This window comes from Hypanus sabinus, chromosome 1 (genome assembly GCF_030144855.1).
Source record: "Hypanus sabinus isolate sHypSab1 chromosome 1, sHypSab1.hap1, whole genome shotgun sequence".
Taxonomy (NCBI): domain Eukaryota; kingdom Metazoa; phylum Chordata; class Chondrichthyes; order Myliobatiformes; family Dasyatidae; genus Hypanus; species Hypanus sabinus.
In genome coordinates this window covers 126,758,841-126,783,966 of record NC_082706.1, presented here as the reverse complement: position 1 = coordinate 126,783,966, position 25,126 = coordinate 126,758,841, and the positions used below count along the sequence as shown (strand labels likewise).

Genomic DNA, 25,126 nt, shown 5'->3' with positions numbered 1-25,126 from the left:
TCAGCTTTATCAGTTATAAAGAAAAGAAAGGGCCCATTTCAGTTAAATCAGTCTAAATGTGCACGTGAGCTCAGTTCTTCCAAAAGCTGGGCATAACTGTTTTTCACGGCACTGAATTCTCATCAGCAATCACTGAATTCTATTGGATTGACTATTACTAAAATCCTTCATATACATGAGGAGTAAAAATCCTTATGTTATGTCTCCGTCTAAATGTGAAATTTATAGTAGTTTATAATAGATATTACAGACAACAGGACAGTCAGTATAACATAGAAATACAATTGCATCAGTGTACGTTAATAAGTCTGATGGCCTGGTGGAAGAAGCTGTCCCGGAGCCTGTTGGTCCTGGCTTTTACGCTGCGGTGCCATATCCTGGATGGTAGCAATTGGAACAGATTGCGGTTGGGGTGACTCGGGTCCCCAGTGATCCTTTGGACCCTTTTTACACACCTGTCTCTGTAAATGTCCTGAATCATGGGAAGTTCACAACTACAGATAGGCTGGGCTGTCTGCACCACTCCCTGCAGTCTTCCAATCGATGGAAGAACAATTCCCATGCCAGGCAGTGATGCAGCCAGTCAGGATGCTTTCATTTGCGTCCCTATAGAAAGTTCTTAGGATTTGGGGGCCCATACCAAGCTTCTTCAACCATCTGAGGTGAAAGAGGCGCTGTTGTGCCTTTTTCACCATACAGCTGGTATGTTCAGATCATGTGAGATCCTCAGTGATGTTTATGTCAAGGAACTTAGAGCTGTTCACCCTCAACCCCAGATCCATTAATGTCAGTAAGGGCTAGCCTGTCTCCATTCCTCCTGTAGTCCACAACCAGCTCCTTTGTTCTGGAGACGGTGGTTGAGCTTCCCATCTTGGAAGCTTTCTTTGCAATCACGTCTTCCTGTTGGATCAAAGCCTGTCTCTCCTGATGTTCCCTTCTCTGCATCTCTTGCCAAAAGACTACGAACCCCACCAGTGTCTGTCACAAATCTCTCTCCACCCACCTCTCTGGCACTCTCCCAATTCCCCCTTCCTCTCTCTGGAACCTTCTCCACATTCATAAGGAGAAGACCATGGAAGAAAGAAAAGGGGGATGTGCTCTCCACAGCCTTCTATATCTCTTTCACCAATAAACTTCCCAGCTCTGTACTTCACCCCTACCTCCCCTCCTGGTTTCACCTATTACCTTGCTGTTCTCCCCCTCCCCCCTCCACAACTTTTGTACTCTGGCTCCTCATCTTTTTTTCCAATCCTGATGAAGGGTCTCAGTCTGAAATGTACACTATACTCTTTTCCATAGATGCTGCCTGTCCTGCTGAGTTCCTACACCATTTTGTGTATGTTGCTTGGATTTACAGCATCTGCATATTTTATCTTATTTGTGATTGAATCCTCTAAATCCCTTGGTTTCTCTTATACCACCAGCCTTATCACCCCTTCTCTTTCCCCTCCCCAGCCTCTTGATCTGTGTACCACCCACTCATTTGTCCCTCCAATTCCCCTCTTCACCTACTTCCCTTTGTTCCACGGCCCACTAACCTCTCTTCTAGATTCCACCTTCTTCAGCCCTTATTATTATCTTTCCACTTTTTATATCATTCCCATCCTGCCCTTCCCTCATATGCTTTCATTCCTCCTCACCTGGATCCACTAATTATTTGCCAAATCTCACTCCACCCCTTCTCCCACTCTTTTATATCAACCCTCTTCCTCATCTTCCAATCTGAACAGCAAGACCCAAAGTGTCATCTGTTTATTTCCTTTCATAGATGTGCCCACTGAGTTCCTCCAGCATTTGGTGGGTTCCTCCAAATCACTATAACATCTTCTGTATTTTACAGCCTTGGTTTTAGTCAAAGAAACTAAATAGTTATCTACCAATGAGATAGTTAAAGAAATATTTAATAGTGTTGGATCTGAAATGAATTCAACACTTTCCATGCAAATGAATTGGATAGGTAGTGATTAGTTACAGCATATGCAGAGAGTCAGCATTATGTTGTTTAATTTTTAACCTTTTGTTAAGAATTTCCAACACTTCTTCTGTTCTGCTCATAAAACTGTTACCATGGTCCATTATAAGCTGTTGCTTACATAATTAGGTCAATGTAGTAATACACAATCTATTCATATTGTGCTTGCTGTAGTCACTCAGCTGCATAATCAACAGACCAAGAATTAATGCATCAGTATTTCCCTCAATAAACTAGTCGAAGGACACAATAGGGAGAATAGTGGCTGCTTAGTCCCTACAAATTATTTCCGTTCGTTTCTCATGTAACATTTCCGTCAAGCAGCAAGGCTCAACAAGTCACACTGATTTGCAACAATATTGAAGTGCAGATGCCATTTGAAAGAAAAATTGGTTTGATTTGTGGCCAAGGCTAAGCATACGGTTTCTGCTATCTCTAAGTCAGCAGATGGTCGGCATCAATATCCCAAGGGAAGGAACACGACTGACATCTCAGAGCTCTAAGAACCTTTACTTATTCCAAAATGAGTACTTCAGCAATCTAATTCACCCATTTTCATTGCAGCCACTGGCCTGTGTTGACCCATTGCCTACCAAGACCTTAGTTTAAAAAAACTTACATCTTTGCACTCTGTGTGTGTGTGTCTGTGTCTGTGTCTTCAGGTGCCCAAGTCTTCTGCACAACACTGTATTTGTCAACATGGAGTGGAGAGCGAGTTTGCTAATCTGGTGGAAGCCAGGGGTATTGGGAATGGATGGAGCACAACGGGGAGGGGTGTGAGACAGGTGGAGTGCCAGGGATGGAGGAGGTGGAACATGGGTGCAGACACACCTATTCCTGAGACACTGGGCAAGGCCATTTGATTCTAAACAATTAGTTTACTGATCATTACAGAATGTCTCTCTGGTACTTCCTGTTCCCTCTGCTCTCCCTTCCTTTTTCCCCGATTCCCCTCTCCCTGTCCCCTTCCCACTCTCAGTCCACAATAATACCCATATCAGAATCAGGTTTATCATCACTCACATAGATCATAAAATTTGATTTTTATGCAGCAACAGTAGAGTTCAATACATAAAATTACTGCATTACTGCGCAAAAACCTTAGGGACCCTATCTTTATATATGTTGGAAAATTGGTCCATCAGTGGATTATAGGAGAACTTAAAAGTCGCATTAAATGAAAAGGAAGAAGTTTTATAAAATTACCAGAAGAAAATGAAATTTGAGGATAAAGAACATTCTACAATTCAGCAATTGTTACTGAGGTACTGATAAAGAAATAGAAAAGAGAATGTTAGAATAAACTAGATTGAAACAACAAAAACCAAACTGAAAGATATTACAGTATTTGGTTAGTGAAAAGACCATTTAGGACATATGCTAGATCCTTACAGATAGAAATAGGAGAATTGATAATGAAGATTAAGGAATTGGCAGAGGAAATAAACTTTCTCGGCTACATATACAGAAGAAGATGCAAAAAAACTTCCTAGAAAACGGAACCAAGGTTCTAATGCAATTGAGGAAGTAAAAGAAATTAGTATCAGTTGAAAAATGCTGTTGGAAAAGTGAATGCACTTGTAACATGAGTATTATCACTTCTATCCCAGTGTTCTGAATTGGTTGCAAAGAGATTGTACATGTTTTCCAAAATTCTATAGATTCTGAAATGCATTCTGTAGGTTAGAAGGTACCAGACATGACCCTAGTATTTAAAACTGGTGGGAGTAATTCCAAAGACAGAAAGGGTAAACGGGGAACTAACTCCTCTAATGTGCAAAATTCTGGAAACAATGCTTAAGGATTTAATAGCAAGGCACTTTAAAAATAATGCAGGCAACCCCTATGGTACAATTATTCAGATAATGGAAATTTGCCCTGACAGCATTCAGAACTTTTTTAGAAAATGGAAATATGGAATTAAATGCACTCGCATGTAATTTTACGTGGAATAAATAAGCAATTTTTTTTTCAATTTGTGTTTCTTGACGCTTCCATTTATAACGTGGCACAGTGTTATGGAAAACTGCAATACATGACCATTTGCTAGCAGCACAACTGAATATAAAAGAATTTCTGCAAATAATGCTTGTTTACTTTGTTGGAGTTCTTTGGGATATATTTACTGTAGTAGAGCAGGTGAGAAGTGAACTAATGGATGTGGTGTACTTGGATTTTAGATGCCACAGTGGAGATTGGTGAATAAGTTTAGGGCACTCAGAATTGGAAGTAAACTTAGAAATGTAACATTCGCTTATTTCAGATAAATTAATATAGATTGTAACCAGGACTCAAGGAACTGAGCTATAGAGAGAGTTTGAGCAGGTGAGGACTTTATTCATTGGAGTATAAAAAAATCTTATCTAATCATGTTATCTTAGAGGGGTATATAAAATCACATTGATAAAGTAGAAGCACAAAGTCTTTTTCCAAGGGTAGAGGAATTAAGAACTAGAGAACATAGGTTTAAGTGGGGGGGGGGGGGGAGATTTAATAGGAATAAGAGCCTATTAAACATTTCCCCTCTCACTTCATTCTAGAGGGTGTTCCATATTTAGAAGGAGACTCCAGAGGAAGTGGTTCAGGCAGATGGGTAGATAAGGAAGATTTATAGGGATATGGGTCAAAAGCAGGCCAAATGGATGAGCTTAGATGGGAAGCTTAGTGACCATGACCAGATGAGCCTTGTTTTGTGCAGTATAAATTTCTGACTTTAGGGAGCGATGCTGTGTTGACAATGAGGCCAAAGGAGGGCCCTTACCAACTTCATCTAAAATTTGCACTTCCCCAGTTTGTGAACATTTATTGTGTTTTGTTTCCTTTTGCATATCAAATTAATATTCAGTCATTTTGGGGTTTAGCTTACTTGTTAAGGAGACTCCTGCTCTTTACCAGCTGATCTGGAAATGATATACACTTGGTGAGACATTACATCACTTTCTGCCATTGCAATCATCTCCACCCATTTGTCAGTTCACTTTAGATGTGGTGTGATTAGCATATGTTGGAATGGTATAGCCAGAAGCAGCAGGCTTATCCTGTGCAAAACTGACATTTTCATTTCAAATATCTCTGCATCTCTTTCTCCTGGGAGGTCGGTCTGAGTCCATGAACTCAGCTGCATGCACCTCAGTGGAATAATTCAACTTTTCATTTGGAACTGTAATGATTATCAGTGGCTGTTCAAAGGCTGTTTTCCCTCAGCTGGATTCCAGTTCAAATCCTTGAGATGAATTCTCAAAGATTAAGCTATCTACCCTCCGCCTGGTTTTAACTCTTTATGTAATCGATAGGAACTGCATGCAAAGTGCTATAAACTGCAACAAACAATGCACAAGCCTTACTGGGTAGTATTTAATTGAGCTCCATCCTAAAGAACCAATAACTAATTTTAAAACAGTCCTGTTTTGCCTAATAAAATTAGTTGGGGGGATAGTTGAGATAGGATATGTAAAAAAATGGTGTTTGAAAATATGACCCACATGCCTCAATATCTTTATATTGAATACTCTGCAGAAAATGTAGAGGAGGTCGAAACAGTATATCCTGAACAGTAGTTGGTGTTAGGTCAGTCATTATATAACAGAACAGTACATCACAGGAACAATCCCTTTGGCCCACAAAGTCTGCAGTGAACAGGATTCTGAATCTCACTTATTCTCAGTGGCACAGGCAATAATCCAGAGACTACTACCCACAAAGGCCTGTTTTTCAGCTTTCTACCCAAACCCCTGTATTCTCTCTTCACGACCTCCTCCCTTTTCCTACCTATGATGTTGGTACCAATATGTACCACATATTCTGGCTATCCACCCTCCCTCTCTTGAATGCTATGGACCCAATCTGAGACCCTGGCACCTGGGAGGCAACGTACCATCTGAGTGTCTCTTTCATGTCCCCAGAATCTGCTGTTTGCTTCTCTAATTTTGGAACCCCCTGTCACTACTGCACTGCTCTTCTCTCTCCTTCCCGAATGAGCCAATGAGCCAGACTTCAGGCCAGAGACTTTATCACTGTTTCTTCTCCCTGGTAGATTGTCTCTCTCCCACCGCCCCCCCCCCCCCCACCACCTCAACACAAACAGCATCCCAAGTGGTGTACTTATTATTATGGGGAATGGCTGCAAAGGTACTCTGCACTGGGCACCTATTGACAGTCACCGTGTGCATGCCTCCTGCATTTAGGAGTGATTAGTTCCCTGGGCCTCCTATTGATCACCTCCCCATTCTCCTGTATGAACTGCAGGTACTTTAACATAGCCTCCAAAGAGCTGCCTATTGATAGTGGGCAAGAACCTGGTCATCAGGTGTGAGGTGCTCTCAGGGCTGCTGTACTTGGCGCAGGTGTGGCCAGTCCCCCGCTCCTTCAGCTCGGAAATCACCCAAGCTGTCTTTAGATCCGTCTGGAGATCCAAGATGGACCACCATGCACGAGTCCCTGGACAACGGGGGCAAAAATGTCCCCAATGTCGCCCTCACCCTGATGGCCAGCTTAGTGTGCGGCTGCGTCAAGTTGTGTGTGGATCCCAGGTACGTGGGCACCAAGTACCACTATGTGCCCAGGTTCTACCTGTCGCCCTGTCTACGAAGGATGGGTCTGACCCCTTTCCCACGCAACACTCCTGTCAGCTGGTCGTTGCCGCCATACCTGTCCTTCGTAGAGAAGTTCTTTCAGGTCAACTCCTTTGACCACAGGGCCATCAGGCAGTGGTCAGCACGTAAGGTCCTGCAGGCACTGCAGGAGAAGGGCGTGATGGACACGGGGGGGGGGGGGGGGGGGGGTTCCCTGAGCAGACCGTCCAGTTCATGTGGCAAAATGCCTCATCGCCAGCCAGACCTCACCAACAGGCACCAAGACCTCGCCTGGCTGGTGGTGAGAGGGGCCCTCCCATTCCGATCCCTCCTGTACGCCCAGAATGTCGTCTCCACACCCCTCTGCCCACGGGAGGACTGCAGAGAGGAGGAGTCGGTGACCCACCTCTTTGCACACTGTGGAGGAGGATGGAAGGGACAGTGTCGCGGTTCATCCCCAGCAGCTGCGTAACAGAGGACTCTCTGATCTATGGGCTGTTCCTGGTGATGCACACCGAGACCAACATCCGGTGCGGCTGGCAGATCATCAACTCGGTTAAAGACGCTCTTTGGTTGGCCCGAAACTTGATGGTCTACCAGCACATGGGGATGTCCGTGGGGGAATGCTGCCGACTGGCACATTCTCGGCTGCAGGAGTACGTGCTGAGGGACGCACTCAAACTTGATGCAGCCACCACAAGGGCCTGATGGGGAAGGACCACAGTCTAGGGTTCTTGTCTCGTGGGAGCTGAGGGGTGGGGGGGGCGGGGTGTATACCTCTAAACAAGTGTATGTAAATATGGAATAACAGAGTGCCACATGGGTGGTGAAAAGTGTGAAAATGTAAAGACCGCAATGGAAACAGTTGTAAAGGATTGAAAGTCATTGAATGGTTTATTGTATATAATTTATTTTTGAATAAAGTATATTTTGTTTAATAAAAAAAAATCTTCATTTAGCTGTAGTTATCGGGGAGACTGGAGTTCTTCCAAAGTTCCGACATCCCACACAAGGAACATATCACTAACTCTGGACCCATTCTCAGCACATTAGCTAGGTACTAACAGAAAAAGTAACTTGCTAGAAACTTATTTAGAACCTCTGCCTGTGTTTGCCCAAGCCTGTTGAGACAAAACCTGACCACTCTGACATTGTCCACTCCCACAGTGGCCACTCCACTTACACCTTTCCATTTATTGGCTTTGGATGAGTGCCTAATAGATCATTCTGATTGCAGCTTGACAAAAAATCCTGAGAGCAGTCTCAAACATCCCCAAGCTCCGTTTAAACCTCACTGCATCACCAACAAACAACTTCTCGTGATGTTCGCAGTCTCAAACACACCCAAGCTCCGTTTAAACCTCATGTCGCATCACCTACGAACGATCTCTTGCAATGGCTGGAGCCCACCAAGAAGTCACCTGGCACTGATTTACACTAACCCTCCACGAATCCCATTTTATTCTCCCCTCATCCCCGTCTGTTCACTCCAGATTCTATCTCTCACCTACACGAGAGATAATTTAAAGTAGGCAGCTAACATAAAGACCAACATCTCTTTAAGTTGGAAGATAGAACGTAGAAGTGTCCAACACAGTATAGGCTGTTTGGCCCACCGTATGGTGCTGACCTATACAAGCCTGCTCTACTATCTGACCCCTTCATCCAACATAACCCATAACCTCAAATTTTCTTATATTCCTGTGCCTGTTTCAGAGTTCTGCAGTGAGACAATGAGTGAATACCTCCTCCTGCCATGAAACTGTTTCCTTGAAGAGAGGCAGGCGGTTTCCAAGCAGTCCTGGGCAGCACTAGCCACTCTCAATACTGAGTATCTGATGACGCATTCAGCCAATAAACAATAGAATGTTTTGCAACCCGAATGACTTCTTTAGGTGGCTGTTGAGTTTAACCTTCAATGCCCTTGTTTTATTTACATTTTTAACATAGTAATATATTCCAAGGCATTTCACAAGACTATTAATGAACACATTTTAACAGTGAAACCTTGAGGTATCACTGCGGCACATTCAGTAGATCTGCTCCGTCGCAGCTCCAGTGACCTGGGTTCAATCTTGACCTTCAGCACTTTCCGTGTGGACTTTGTAGGTTCTCTCTGTGAACGTGCAGGGTTTGCCTGGTTTTTCGAGTTCCCTCCCCCCATCGCAAAGACACCAATCTGTAGGTAAGTGGTGGAATCTAAGGGGTGGTTGTGTAGAGTTGAGATGAATGGAGTTTAGGGCCATAGTGCTACACACAAGGAAACAGGCCCTTCATTCCATCTGGAGCACATTGACTAGGTTAGCTAGTCCCATTTATTTGACAGTCGATGCAGATGTGAAGGGTGGCTAAAGGCCATGCTTTATGGTCAAGATTGTTTCATGTCATTTCCAGTACACAAGTGCATAGAAGAATTAATTAGTTGTTACTTCTGGATTTGATACAACACAAAAACATCCACAATGAGACAAAGAACACAAAAATTTAAAAAAAAAATTGCGATAGGTATAAATACACACGATTTTGTCTATATATAAAGTTGTGATTGTGGGGTATGTGGAGTGGTGGGTTAGTGAGTGGAGGCATTGTCAGCCATTATACTTTGGGAAAGTAACTGTGGTATGACGGTGTTTCAAAAGAGGTATTATGGCAGATGCTCTTGAAAGGAAAGAAGTGGAGAGAGAAAAGTTTTCTGGAGCTTCATTTGTGCGATTTGCTTTTTGTTTCATGGCTGTTTGAGGGAAAAGGTGAATTTCAGGATTGTATACTGCATACATACTTTGAATTTTGGAGCTTAAGAACCATGCAGCACAAAACAGTTTTGCCAGTGATGGCATAATTACAACAGGGATCAGAATCTGAATCGGGTTTAATATCACCAACATAAGTTGTGAAATTTATTATTTTGCAACAACAATATATTGCAATACATAATAATAAAAACTATAAATTACTATAAGTATATATAAAAAATAAATCAAATACATGAAAAAAGGGGCAAAATACCGAGAAAGTGTTCATCAGTTCAATGTTCTTTCGGAAATCTGATGTGGAGGGGAAGAAGCTGGCCCTGAAATATTGTGTGTGTGTTGAGGCTCCTGTACCTCCTCCTTGATGGTAGCAATGAGAAGAGGGTGGGTGGGGATGTTGCCTTTTGAAGGCGTCTCCAATGCTGGGGAGATTAGTGCCCATGATGGAGCTAGCTGAGTTTACAACTTTCTGCAGCTCTTTCAAATCCTATGCAGTGGCCCCTCCATACCAGACGTTGATACAATCAGTTAATAGGTTTTCCATAGCCCCAAGGATCCAGAACATAAGCAACATGGAAAACATGGATGACTATAGGAAGGATTTACTTTGAAGATAGATTGTGACATTTTAAAATGGACCATTGCTGGACTGTGATCCATTGCAGGTCATGAGTCAGTGATGGTAAATATCTAAGACTTCATGGGGATTGGGTTACTGGCGGCAAGTCTTTGGATTGACTCTGGTTTATGTTGGAATAAAGTGAATCCACTTTGTGCAAGTAGGAATATCCATTACATTATAGCCAGCCAGAATGGCAACTTTTGGGTATATCCGTTGTCAGTTGAGCCCAGTCTCCTCACTGCTGAGAATTGAGTTTATGATCATAATTAATGTTTAACTATTCCTGCATTTTACCTCAGGAGAAACTGGGGGAAGCTGATGCTTACTAATTAGTGAATCAATTGATTGGTTTACCGTGAATCGCATGCTGCCTCCTTGCAGTTCATCTGTTGACATACTGCTGGAAACACCGGGGCAGGTCTCTGAGCCGGGTTACAAAGGAACCCGAGTCAAGTTAAGTTTACTGTCAGGTGCAGAAGTGCGATGAGGTACAGATACAAAGAAAAATCTGCTTTTGGCAGCGTCACAGGCATGTAAATAGACAGCATACAAAATATAAATTTACGTAAATTATATAAGACAGTGAAGAGAGAAAAAAATACTGGCTATACCACCTTCAAGCCCAGCCCAACCTGTAGTCTGACTTGGTTCATTTAGGAAACGGCATGAGGGGGAAAAGTGGTAGATAGCACAACGAAAAAAACGACAATGTTGACAGAGAAAGAAGAAAGCAAGCCATTCAACTCCGAATTAAAAAGGAGTCCATTTGATGGATGCCTGAATACTGAACTGCGTGTGCTGTTTTGCAAATCTCTAACTTGGAATTGCAAGGAGTCAGGATTGATTTCTTTTATCTGAGCTGTGCTGATTGAAGTGAAAAGAATAATTTGCCCTGATTCATTGTTGAAGAAGGATTTAGAATGAGCTGCATCAACTACCGTTTTCATGGCGTGATTATGCTGCTTCAGCGATGGAACAGGGAGAAAAAACTTGGTGCAAGCAGGACTTATTCCCAGTGCAGCCAGATATATGTGTGATGAGCACAGAGGGATCTTAACACGCAAACAGAGAATAAATGGCTTAAAAATAACCACTCAAACTCTCTGTGTCTGGTGCCTAACAAGAGTTTCCAAATGTAGACAGAAATGTTTAAGTTTACCTTAGATTTTTTTGATGCCTTGAGTGATATCTCATTCTCCTCCTCCACATTCAGCCCATCTCCTTCATCTAGATTTACTCCACTTCTTTGCCTTCTAAAAACTTCACCATGTCCCCCCATGAACGTAGAAACAATTCAGCACAGGGACAGGCCCTTTGGTCCACAGTGTCTGTGCCAACAGTGGTGCCTATTTAAACTTACCCTCTGCCATCCAGTTTCTGAGTGGTCCATGAGCACGACCTCACTTTTCCTCTTTTGCACCATCTATCTGTCCATCTGCTTATTTACTTAGTTATTGTGACAGTAATTTTTATGTCTTGCACTGGACCGCTGCCACAAAATAACAAACGTCACAACATCGGTCAGTGATGATAAACTTTATTTACTTAGCGACACAGTGTTGAGAAGGCCCTTTCAGGCCTTCAAGCCACACCGCCCCACAACCCCAATTAACCCTAACCTAATCACGAGACAAGTTACAATGACCAATCAGCCTGCCCCATATGTTTTTGGACTGTGGGAGGAAACCAGGACACGCCGGGAAAGCCCGCACATTCCATGGGGAGAGCATACAGAACGGCGCTGGGATTGAACCCTGAACAACTGAGCACTCCGAGCTGTAATAGCAATGCACTACCCGCTGTGCTGCCAATTTTGATTCTCTTAACATAATGCAGCCTAGTTAATATATTTTCTACTATTACATTTTAGAGTTTGCATATGCTGCTTTTCGGTAAGTTCTTCTCTGTCCAGGAGCCTTTTCCTAGTCACTTTTTCCTTGCTTGCTAAACAGGATGATTGGTTCCTTGTTTAATCGGAGTCCAGTTCTTTCAGTAGATGGTAATACAGGTAGAAAAGCCTAGCTGCCCATAACGTTATAGACTGGCTGATTACCTGTGACACTGTTCACAGGTGGCGATCATTGTTGAAGCAGAAGCCAAACCAATTTGTTTAGATTGCAGGGGCTGGCGTAACCGAGTTCTGAAGGAGTTGTGCAGTGATGCAGGTAAGACTGTAGGTGGAGTTTAGGGGCAAGTGAGATAGACATTGCAGAAGCATGTTAAAGGCTGGCAGAGAGCAGATGTTCAGAATTAAGGACTCAACAGAGAGTCTGTTGCATGAAAGTGACCTGGCAAAGGCTGGAGGCGATTGGGGAAAATGAAGGAGAAATATTAAAGGCTGAGACAGCATACAAGGTGGATTTGATGAGTGTTGAGGAGAGGGCCATTAAGGAAAGAGCTTGATAAATGGGGAAGGACATGAAGACCCAAGATGACGATTGGTAGGGCAGGAAGACAGATGACAGATTGGGGAATTAGGTGTAAAACAGGGTGGAGAAGTTGCTGAGAAATTCTACAGGTCTTGCAGACCCAAGCTGTTGGCTGGAGGGGCAGAGAGGAGAGAATGAGAATTAGCTGTAATAGGTAGTACCAGTTGTTACTTAAATGTAAAGGGGCAACTTGTGCTGTAAAAATGACAGGCAGACAATTGTTTTGATTTTGGAGGTATGGCTTCGAGTATCATTGGCACCTGATTATCCTTGACAAATGATCTTAGTGTGAAGATCATTCATATTTTCTTACAACAGAGGAGGAGTAAAACATCATTCGCCTTCCTCCACTTCCTTCCATGTAAGCTATTCCCTCTTATCTATGTGGTAGCACCTTATTGATTCTCCCTCCTGTACGAACGACAGCTTTTAGTGACAAGTTGACCTTCACTTGGCAAGTCTTTAGGAGGTGGGAAGGATCCAGAGCACCTGAGGAAACCCATGTGGTCACAGATAAAATGTGCAAACTCCACACAGCATTGAAGCCAGGATTGAACCTGGGTTACTGGAGTTGTGAGGCAGCAAGGTTTATAGTTGCACCTCTCTGCCGAACTGGTTTAAATTCCATTTTGGGTTTAAATTTTTGTATCCATAATTTGACCAAAAAATGGTTGTTAGATTATTTAAAACCCAATAATAGCACGGGGGAGGAAATTTGACATCTCTAACCAGGCTGGTCTAAATCACTTCAGTAACAAAACATTGTAGTTGCTTCTTTATCGTGGTAGTTATAGGTGATGAGGCCTCCCAGGAGCATTCTGTGAATTTATATATATTAAAATTTTCTGCTAATGTCATGAAACTTACTTATTTGCTTGGATTCTGGGCTGCATTTGACCAATATGGACAATCTGGCACATCCTCTCCATGACCTACTGAATAAGCAGCGGAGCTCTGCTTCGAACAGACTCACTCAGCTCCGCTGTCACAAGGGTGGCTACAGAAAGTCTTTTCTTTCAAATGCAATAAGCATATGCAACAGTTCATCTCAGTGTGACAGAAGAACACACATCAAAGTACAGTAGTCTCTGTTTTATTATTATTGTACATTATTGTAAATTACTGCACATTGGTGAATTATTGTGTATAATATTATTCTGTACTTTATTAGTTAAGTCTTCACACTATCAGGTGTGTTTTTAAATGTTGCTGCTGTAACGATAGAATTTCCCACTCAGGATCAATAAAGTATTTATTATTATTAACCGTTCTTCATGCAGTTCTTTTCTAAGAGCCAGGCTAGGAATATTTAACTTGTGTCTTGTGGTTAAAACCAATACAACCTTTTGATAATGAGTGTGGATTCAGAAGTGCTAGGGAATGTGCCCCGGTTTATCCAGGCAGAAGGAGCAAATTCTTCACTCAGATTAGTTTCCTACAGTGTGTGAACTTTTCTGCATTGTAACCCAGTGACCTGGTGCATCTGTATTTCATATTACTGGGATCACTTCAAAATCTGGCATGGGGTCGAGCTGCCCCCCAGGTAACAACTAGACTGACATCTGCTCTCAGAGGGTGTTTTCTAAAGCTCATGTTTAAATATGCAGTTTGCTTCCAAAGAAAACTATGTCCAGCAAAGACCCAAAAATCTTCCTTTTGATTATTTTAGTGAAAATATTGATCTGAGCAAGAAGTAAGATTTCTCATCTTATATTAACACAAACATTTTGACAGGGAAAATGGTAAGGAAGGAAATTTTGAGGCCCCTCTATCTTTTTCACAAGGCTTGCACACACTTTGACCAACTCCATAACCTCCTCAACATTCCCTGTTTGCGGATCCATCCTGGATCTATGTCTGGTAGTGCCTCACTGCTGATATTCCCGTCTCCTTTTCTCCAGTTCTGTCCTGGTCATGCCCCTCCCTATCGCCCACCCTACTATTCCTGCTGCCCTCTGCAATAGCTGCTTCTCCAACAAATCCTGAGCTACTCTGTCTTTGTTCAATGCTAGTTCTTTGTCTGCCAAGTCCCTCAACTCTGGAATGACTTTGCTAAATCTTTTTTCCTCTTGTATAAGTATACCACATACTACTCTGCGAATAACTTATAAAACTAGTTAGGCTGCATTTGGAGTACAGCATTCAGTTCTAGTCACCCCATTATAGGAAGGGTGTTGAAGCTTTGGAAAGGGTAGGGAAGAGGTTTACCAGGATGCTGCCTGGATTAGAGGGCGTATGCTATATTGAGAGGTTGGAAAAACCTGTGTTCTTCTGGAACAGTGGAGGCTGAAGGGAGATCTGATAGAAATTTAGAAGATCATGAAAGACATAGAGCAGACAGACAGTGCATTTCTCCCAGGGTTGAAATGTCTAATGCCAGATGAGGAGGGGTAATTTCAGCGATGAGGGGCAAGAGTGTGGTGGGTGCCTGGAATGTGCTCCCTTGGCTGGTGGTCGAGGCAGATACATGAGAGACTTGTTAGAGACGTTTTGTTAGACACAAGAATGTGAGGAAAATGGAAGGATATGGACATTGAGTAGGCTGAGGAAATTAGTTTAGTTGGCCATTTGATTACTAACTGGTTCACCACAACATTGTGGGCCAAGGGTCCTGTTCTTGTACTGTACTGTTCTAAGACAATAAAAAAGAGAAATGAAGCAGTGTCAGAGTTGAGCAGAACGAGTTCGCAGATCCCGCACACACATAAACATGGGTTTAAATGTAGCCTCTCTTTTCAGTTAGTGAACCTGTCATGAAATCTGTCGGTGAAGACTTCAGTTGATAATTTTAAACTGTAGTGTCAGATCAGAGTGTGTTGGGACTAGAATTAGTGATGAGACGTGTTGTAATTTAACATAGGTTTGGATAGGCATGGGGGCGGGGGTCAAAAATTGCAGGAGTACATTGAAAGAGCAGGGGAGTGGGATGGAATAGATTGTATAAGCAGCTGGCATAGCTGGCATGGAGGGGGTGGATTAACAGGCCACCTCCTGTGTTGCAATAATGCTTTGATGGGATGAATGTACTCGGGGAGCTTTCTGTGTTCCTCGGTTTACTTGTATTTAAATTTGTAGGTAAACATCACAATCTAACTCTTGTGTGTGAACTCTGCATAATATAGAGAGTTGTGCTGTCCTTGAATGTTTCACATCCCACTTCCTTGCTGGCCCCACTGGCCTTCAGCAGAGAACCAGTAGATTGTAACAGCTGTCTTTTTGTTTGCTTCAGATGTGTGTGAAAATTGTTTTATTCTGGTGCAGTGAAACAATGTGGCAGCAGCCCACATTGTCAGAATGTGTTACTCCCCAGTATGCCTCCCGCCTCTATTCAGCCTGCTGTGATTCACACACTAACCGCAACTCCAGTCTCCTCCCAAGAACAGTTCCAGGTCTTGTTTCCTAGGATCCAATGGAGCAAAAGTAGGAGAATATAGTTGAGCTGCAGACCTACCAGGAATTTGAATAAACCTATTTCTTAATCTGACTTTTGTTCATCATGTGCACACTTCACCAAAGTTTCAGAGAAAAGTCCCAGTTTAGTTATATTTTAATAGTACCTCATATTCTGCCCTGGTTTCATAGATCATACAATGTTGAAACAGGCCCCTCAGTCCGTCATTTATTTACTTTTTCTTCAATATTATATATAGCATTAAACTGCTGCTGCTAAGTTAACAAATTTTACGACACATGCTAGTGATAATAAACTGGATTCTGATTCTGAACAAGTCTGAGTTGACTGTCACTGTACAAATCCCATATGGTTCTCCCCAATTTCACCCCAGCTCTCCAAATAGTTGACCTTTGCTGGTCGGAACTCCTGTATCATTTCCCCATAACTCTTAATTTCCCAATCTTTCAAATATTTATCTATTTCCCTCTTAGTTATATTTGATAATCATACCTCCACTATCCTCTGGAGCAGAGAATTCCAGAGATTCACCCCCCTCTGAGAGATTACATTTAACCATATAACAATTACAGCCTGGAAACAGGCCATCTCGGCCCTCCTAGTCCGTGCCGAACTCTTAATCTCACCTAGTCCCACCTACCTGCACTCAGCCCATAACCCTCCATTCCTTTCCTGTCCATATACCTATCCCATTTTACTTTAAATGACAATACCGAACCTGCCTCTACCACTTCTACTGGAAGCTAGTTCCACACAGCTACCACTCTCTGAGTAAAGAAGTTCCCTGTCATGTTACCCCTAAACTTTTGCCCCCTAACTCTCAACTCATGTCATCTTGTTTGAATCTCCCCTACTCTGAGTGGAAAAAGCCTAACCATGTCAACTCTATCTATCCCCCTCATAATTTTAAATACCTCTATCAAGTCCCCCCTCAACCTTCGATGCTCCAAAGAATAAAGGCCTAATTTGTTTAACCTTTCCCTGTAACTTAGGTGCTGAAACCGTGGTAACATTCTAGTAAATCTTCTCTGTACTCTCTATTTTGTTGCCATCTTTCCTATAATTTGGTGACCAGAACTGTACACAATACTCCAAATTCAACCTTACTAATGCCTTGTACAATTTTAACATTACATCCCAACTCCTATTCTCAATGCTCTGATTTATAAAGGCCAGCATACCAAAAGCTTTCTTCACCACCCTATCCACATGAGATTACAGCTTCAGGGAACTATCCACCATTATTCCTAGATCACTCTGTTCTTCTGCATTCTTCAATGCCCTACCATTTACCATATATGTCCTATTTGGATTATTCCTACCAAAATGTAGCACCTCACACTTATCAGCATTAAACTCCATCTGCCATCGTTCAGCCCACTCTTCTAACTGGCCTAAATCTCTCTGCAAGCTTTGAAAACCTGCTTCATTATCCACAATGCCGCCTACCTTAGTATTATCTGCATACTTACTAATCCAATACCACCCCATCATCCAGATCATTAATGTATATGACAACCAACATTGGACCCAGTACAGATCCCTGAGGCACACCAGTAGTCACCGGCCTCCAACCTGACAAACAGTTATCCACCACTACTCTCTGATATCTCCCATCCAGCCACTGTTGAATCCATGTTACTACTTTAATATTAATACCTAACGATTGAACCTTCCTAACAAACCTTCTGTGCGGAACCTTGTCAAAAGCCTTACTGAAGTCCATATAGACAACATCCACTGCTTTACCCTCATCAACTTTCCTCGTAACCTCTTCAAAAAATTAAATAAGATTTGTCAAACATGGCCTTCCATGCACAAATCCATGCTGACTGTTCCTAATCAGACCCTGTCTATCCAGATAATTATATATACCATCTCTAAGAATACCTTCCATTAATTTACTCACCACTGATGTTAAACTGACAGGCCTATAATTGCTAGGTTTACTCCTAGAACCCTTTTTAAACAATGGAACCACATGAAGGATACACCAATCCTCTGGCACCATCCCCGTTTCTAATGACATTTGGAATATTTCTGTCAGAGCCCCTTCTATTTCTATGCTAACTTCCCTCAAGGTCCTAGGGAATATCCTGTCAGGACTCGGCGATTTATCCATTTTTATATTTCTTAAAGCGCCAGTACTTCCTCCTCTTTAATCGTCATAGTTTCCATAATTTCCCTGCTCGTTTCTGTTACCTTACACAATTCAATATCCTTCTCCTTAGTGAATACTGAAGAAAAGAAATTGTTCAAAATCTCCCCCCATCTCTTTCGGCTCCACACACAGCTGTCCACTGTGATTCTCTAAGGGACCAATTTTATTCCTCACTATCCTCTCGCTATTAATATAACTGTAGAAACCCTGCGGATTTATTTTCACCTTACTTGCCAAAGCAACCTCGTATCTTCTTTTAGCTTTTCTAATTTATTTCTTAAGATTCCTCTTACATTCTTTATATTCCTCGAGCACCTCATTTATTCCATGCTGCCTATATTTATTATAGATCTCTCTCTTTTTCCTAACCAATTTTCCAATATCCCTTGAAAACCATGGCTCTCTCAAACTTTTAACCTTTCCTTGCAACCTAACAGGAAAATAAAGATTCTGTACCCTCAAAATTTCACCTTTAAATGACCTCCATTTCTCTATTACATCCTTCCCATAAAACAAATTGTTCTAAGGACTGGGATTGTACCTTGGCACCTGGGCATTTGGTAGGATACAGTGTTTTACTCAAACTCCGGTCCCAGTTTTAGCTTTGTGGAGGGTAATGATGAGCAGGACTCAAAATGGAGCATTATCCTCAGGCTGAACCTCATACACTTTCTGGTGGCCGGGCTTCTGGGGTTGTTTATGGGTTACATACAGGATGAGCTCCACAGGTCGGGTCACATCTGAGGAGGGGAATAGACAGTCAATGTTTCCGGTTAAGACTTCTCTTGAGACCCTTTATTTAGTCCAATTGAGGGTCTCAAACCAAAATGTTGAGTGTTTATTCCCCTCCATAGATACTAGCTGATCTGCTAAATTCCTCCTGTAATTTGTGTGTTGCTTCAAATTCCAGCAGCTGCAGTCTTTTGTGTCTCCAGTGTTTGAGTTTGTTGCCCATATCAGCCCTTTGTTCTGTCATTAGTAATGCTCAGGGATGAACTTTAGCCTCCAGTTAATTGCCACCACTGTTTCAGATCTCTCATTTATGGCACAGTTTCTACCTTTGTAATCTAATCAAAACCCATATGGTTCTAAGCTTTCTCTGATTCTTGAATTTAATCTAATTATCAGAATCAGAATGAGTTTCATTATCACTGACATATGCCATGAAAGTTGTTTTTGTGGCAGCAGTGCAATGCAGTACATAAAATATACTACAAATTACAATAACATGGTTGGGAATCACTTTTTGTGAACAATGCTCTTGTGAGATGCGCGGCTGTTTGCACTATATTGTATTGATTTATTATTGTCCCATGTTTCAAAGTACATTGAAAAAGCTTGTCTTGCATTCTGTTTATACTGATCAGATGATTGTACATTGAGGTAAAATCAGGTAAACCTATAACAATGCAAAATGAAATGTAAAAGCTACCAAAAAGATGCAGTGCTTGTACAGTAAATGATGAAGTGAAAGATCACAACAGTTGATTGGAAGGTCAGGAGTCCATGTTATCATCCAAGAAGTCTGTTCATGAGTCTGAGAGAGTGATTACAGTAGGATTAGAGGTGTATAGTTTATAGTGTATAGTTTAGTGTATAGAGGTGTATAGTGATCACTCCAGGTTAAAAATGCTTAAGGTATAAACCACTAAAGTAATTTACAAGCATGAAATAAAAATGCAGGTAAGGTTGAGGGAAAGAGGAATGAAGGAAGGAGTTTCTTAAGCAAACACCTCTGAGTATGATGGGATGCTGAATGGTAGCTGCACTTTGATACGTGCTTCTCAGTTTTCCAAAGTAATCACTGCTACAGGTCAGAGGTCATTGCCATTTGTCAACAGAGTTCCTGTTTGGGCATCTCCAAAAATGTCAAGAATGTCCTGATGGATTGGGTTTCAAATGACATTTTGGATGAGTTAAACTCCCTCACCAATGGCACTTAAAGCCTTCTATAGGCTGCTTCTTGTGGGAACTGTTTCCCTGTTACAGTGATTACCTGACTGACTCTGTTAGTGTCAGGAAGCCTTTCATCAGGAATGTTTATTGTATATCTACTCAGCGGGGTGAAAATGCCAGGTCCATTTTGTTCAAATCTAAGCATAGATATCGAAGTAATGCTCTTTTTGCCTGCTTAAATTCCAGAGTTAAATGGGCAGATTTGACTGTTGTCTGTGCATTCTCTGAAATGGTGAAGAGACAATTTAAACCAGTGCAGCTGTAAGAAATTAAAAAAATACACAAAGTAAAAAAGTTATTTACACCATATGAGATTTCGATCCTTTTTGCTTTCCCATCACCGAATGGATATATCCTCTTAGTACTTAATTGTGTGTGCATGTTACGTGTTTATTTATTTGGTTCATTTCAGCAGTGTAGTTTTACACTTAAGTGAAGACATGAAGCTGTGATGGTCTTTTTCTCAATGAAGTTGAGTCATGGGAAAAGTCCAGCAGCTAAAATAAGGAGGGGTGGGTCCTCTTCGGGGGAATGTGAATAACAAATGCCATGGATAGCTCCAGGGATCTGGGATTTCTCTGAAGTAGCTTAAAAGGAGAAGGAATTACACTCGTGGTGAAAGAATTTTACTCTTCCTATACTCTGGTATAACGTTCAGAGTCTCTGTGTGCCACCACACTCTGCTCCACTTGATCTCCAGCAGGAAGAGCTGTTAGATCCCTTGGCAGCCTATGTTAAATTGCATCCTGTTTTCATGTTGGTGGAGGAGTCAAAACACAGAAAATTTCAATGCTCTTGGGCCCTGGTGACACAGTGAAGATCAAGCATGAGATAACTTCTTCTTGTGCTGGGCCTAGAAAATCATTCCTGGTATTTCCCTTCATTATTTTAGTTGGTATCTTTTTATCCCTTTGACTTTTAAAACATTTTTCCAACCATATTTTATTTAGAAAATGTTGCATGCTGAGATTTTATACTTTTGTTTATTCTTTCAAACTGCAAGCAATCAAAATCAAATTGAAAGATGATGGCAAAGGCTTTCCTAAAATGGGCTAATTCTGATTAAGGTGGGGAGTTTCAAGATTCAAGATTCTACATAGATAGATAATATGGTTAAATATTATCCGTATTATCTACGTAACTTAATTCACCTTATGTCCATTAAGTGATGCCAGGCTGAGCACAAAGTGATTGATGGAGTTTGTGGTGAAAGTAACTGTTTTTGAGTCTGGTAGTCCTCACAGGGATACTGCAATATGTTACCTCCTTTCTGATGGAAGTTGGACAGCAACTGCTAGAAATCTAACACAAAATAAACAAAAACACAAGGAATTGTTCATTTTACTCAATGAGGGCTTTTCAGCTTATGAGTGATCTGAATTATGGCAATACAACTTTACATGAATTCTCCCTTAATTTTTACTGAAGCCTAACAAAAAAGAAAAAAAAGTTTCATGGTATTCATTAACAACTGGATGCAGTGTATCTTCCTTTTTTTAAAAATTTTTTTTGTTAGTTTTTCAAAACATTTTCCTAGTCAAGAGGAAGGTTATGAAAGTACTCGATAAAAGGTCCCCAGACCTTATGGAGCAGTGTATCTTCCTTTAGTTCAATTATGGGGATTCATACAGTACAAATGGAAGATTTTTACATTGTAGATTTTACTTCCCTCCCCTCCCCCCAGCTTTCAAATCTACTCATCTTTTTTGTCCACTTCTGCTGAAGGGTCTTGGCCTGAAACATTGACTGTACTCTTTTCTGTAGATGCTGCCTCTAGTATTTTGTGTGTGTGGCTTGGATTTCTCTTGTTTGTGATTTTAGATTTTGCTTATCATCTGTGGCTCACTGAGCAGCACTGCTCCTTGGACACCTCAAGCCAAGAGTGTTCTACATGGAAACCTAAAAGGATGCTCTTCCACCCAAGTGAACTTCTGGTGGAGCAGGTTGTTGGAGCTGATTTTTGGCTGCTAAGGTCATAATAGAAGTGGCTGCAGACATGATGGATAGAAACATTGATCATAGCTTTCCAGTTTCCTACATTCGGGAAACTTTCCTAGCAAATTGGAAAACCATAACCACAGACACAAGATTCTAAATAAGTTGAAAATCCCAAATAATACACACAAAATGCGAGAGGAACTCGGCAGGTCGGGCAGCATCTGGAGAGAAATGCAGTTGCTTTGGGCTGAGGCACTTCATAAGGAGTTATTGATGAAAAGCCTCAGCCTGAAGCATCGACTGTTCAATCCTACCCACAGATAGCCATAATGCTGTAATCAGAAGAAAAGGGAGACACAAGGCAGCCCAGTTAACCTAATATCTTCCTTGGGAAATTATTGCGATCCATAATTAAGAATCTAGAAATAGGGCATTTTGAAAATTGTGATACAATCAAGTAGAGTAATTGTGGTTTTATAGCTGGAAAATTATGTTTAAAGATTTGTTAGAGCAGGGTGGTTAAAAGAAAGCTACTAGATAGAGTGTATTTAGAATCCCAAAATGTACGGCTTGAGATGGATCAGGTTATAGTTTATAGTGCTTTGGGAACTATGTTAGCAGGCGAAGAAGACTTATTAACAGGAGACAGAGAGTTGTGTAATTTTCAGGGTGGAAAGCTGTAATTAATGAGGTGCTACAGGGAATAGTTTGGGGCCCGTAGCTATTGACAAACTTTATTAATGACTCTCTTGAAGGAACTGAATATATAGCATAGCCAAATTTCCAACTGATACTAAGAAAGGTGGGGGAGTAGGTGATGAGGAGAGTACAAAAAGTCTGCAAAGGTATTTGAATAGATTAAGTTTATGGGGAAAATTGGCAGATGAAGAATAATATGGGGAAATGAAGAGTTTGTTCACTTGGAAAGGAAGAATGGAAATATACAATATTGTAGAGAGGCTGCAAAATGCTGCAGGATCTGTGAATCCTCATAAAGTCAGCACTCCAGTAGACCAGGAGAACTAATGGAGTGACACCTTTATTGAATATAAAAAAGCAGGAAGTCTTGCTACAAATTTCCTGAGTGTTCGTGAGACTGTTCAGCTGAATTCTGAGAGAAGTCTTGGCCTCTATTTAAGCATTAGTGTGCCCACATCAGAGGTAGTTGAGAGTGTAATTATCAGGTTGATTCATGGATGAAGGGACTGTCTTATGTGGAAAGGTTGAATAGATCAGGCCGAGACATATTCGTCTTTTGATGAATGATAGTTGTTCTTGATCTGTAAGAGCTTGGTAGGGGAGATATTGAGATGTTGATTCTCCTCATAAGTGATTCTAGAACTTGTTTCAGGATAATGGATTACCTATTTAGGAATGAGATGATGTGCTTTTTATTTTATATAGGGCTTTAAATCCTTTGAAGTCTTTACTGCAGAGGGATGTGGTGGATGAATAATTGAAATTATTCAAGGCTGCTATAGATGGGAGTTTTGGTCTGTAGGGGAGTCAGCAGTCATGGGTAATAGGCAGGACTGCGGCGCAAGGCCAAGATCAGGTCAGTCAAGATTTTATTAAGTGGTAGAAGTAAGGTTGACAAATTGCTTCTGTGGCAGATGTTAAACTGAGGCTTAATCTGGGGCTCTTGAGTGGATGTAAAATCTCCCATTGCATTGTTTCAGAATGTGATAGGTGTTACATCCAGGATTCTGGCCAATTTTTATCCCTTAATGCTATCACTAAAACTGAATATATATGGCAATTTTCAGTTTGATCTTTGTGGGAGCAAGTTGATTACCATTATAGTGCTTATCTGTAAAGAGCTTTTGGATTCTTCCAATGGTTGTGCTGGGTGCTTTGTCAATATAAGTCTGTTTTTACTTCTAGCACTAGATTCAACAGTTGCAGGTAATCTGAAATAAATCTGAAAATTTGTCACGTGTTGTCAGTCATTTTTGCTCATTTATTTATACTTTTGAAATGCTGTAACTAATTGTGAACATTCCAGGTAGTGTCATTCAGTGATAATCAGAATTGGATCTTCTGGATATTTGTTGCAAGTGATGTATTATTTTAAATGGAGCTAATTGCAAAAGCTCACACCAACAGCCGAATATTTTTAAACACAGTTATTTGTAAGCATGTTTGATTTGCATTTCTTTCTCTTGTTTAGGTTTTTCAAGTCGCCTATGTTATAATTAAAGCAGCAAATTCCCCACGTCCTGGCAACTGGGTTTTGGAGCGTTCAATCGATGGCGTTACGTTTGAACCATGGCAATACTACGCCACAAGTGATACTGAGTGCTTGACTCGCTACAACATCGCACCTCGAATCGGGCCGCCAACCTACAAAAGAGATAATGAAGTGATCTGCACTTCTTATTATTCCAGACTCGTCCCACTGGAGCATGGAGAGGTAATGTCATAGAAACATAGAAAACCAACAGCACAATACAGGCCCTTCGGCCCACAAAGTTGTGCCAAACATGTCCCTACCTCAGAAATTACCTCGGGTTACCTATAGCCTTCTATTTTTCTAAGCTCCATGTTCCTATCCAAAAGTCTCTTAAAAGACCCTATCGTATCCGCCTCCACCACCGTTGCTGGCAGCCCATTCCACAAACTCACCACTCTCTGTGTAAAAAAAACTTACCCCTGACATCTCCTTTGTACCTACTCCCCAGCACCTTAAATCTATGTCCTCGTGGCAACCATTTCAGCCCTGGGAAAAAGCCTCTGACTAACCACATGATCAATGCCTCTCATCATCTTATACACCTCTATCAGGTCACCTCTCATCCTCTGTCGCTCCAAGGAGAAAAGGACGAGTTCACTCAACTTATTCTCATAGTCATGCTCCCCAATCCAGTTTCTTCATAGAAAGATAGCAAATACCTGCTGGAAGGTGCATCTTAAAATGGGGTTTTGATGGATCACTCATCACTCAGTACAGGAATTGGGATGTTCTGTTGAAGTTGGATTAAATATTGCTGAGGCCAATTTTTGAATAATGTGTGCAGTTCGCCTATCTACAGGGAAGATACCAATAAGCTTAAAAGAATACAGAAATTTTTTTTCCAGGACTCAAGAGCCTGAGTTATTGGGAAAGGTTGAATAGGTTAGGACATTGTTTCCTGGAGCCTAGGAGAATGGGGGATTTGATAGAGGTATACAAAATTGAGAGGTATAGATAAGGGTAAATACAAGCAGGCTTTTTTCCACAGAGGTTGGGTGAGGCTAGAGCTAGAAGTCAAACTTTTACTGGAGGTGAAAGCTGCAATTTTTAAAGGTAACCTGAAGGGAAACTTCTTCACTCAG

General features: G+C 41.5%; 1 protein-coding gene across 2 annotated transcripts in view; it reads left to right on the top strand.

Annotated features, from left to right (window-relative positions):
* The window catches only part of lama1 (laminin, alpha 1), a 340,811-nt gene that overhangs the window by 74,492 nt on the left and 241,193 nt on the right, over positions 1-25,126 (top strand). For both annotated transcript variants that reach the window (XM_059975999.1, XM_059976007.1), the window contains one exon: positions 23,982-24,224. In XM_059975999.1, the coding sequence (XP_059831982.1) occupies positions 23,982-24,224 (243 nt within the window). The remainder of the gene's footprint in view (positions 1-23,981; positions 24,225-25,126) is intronic.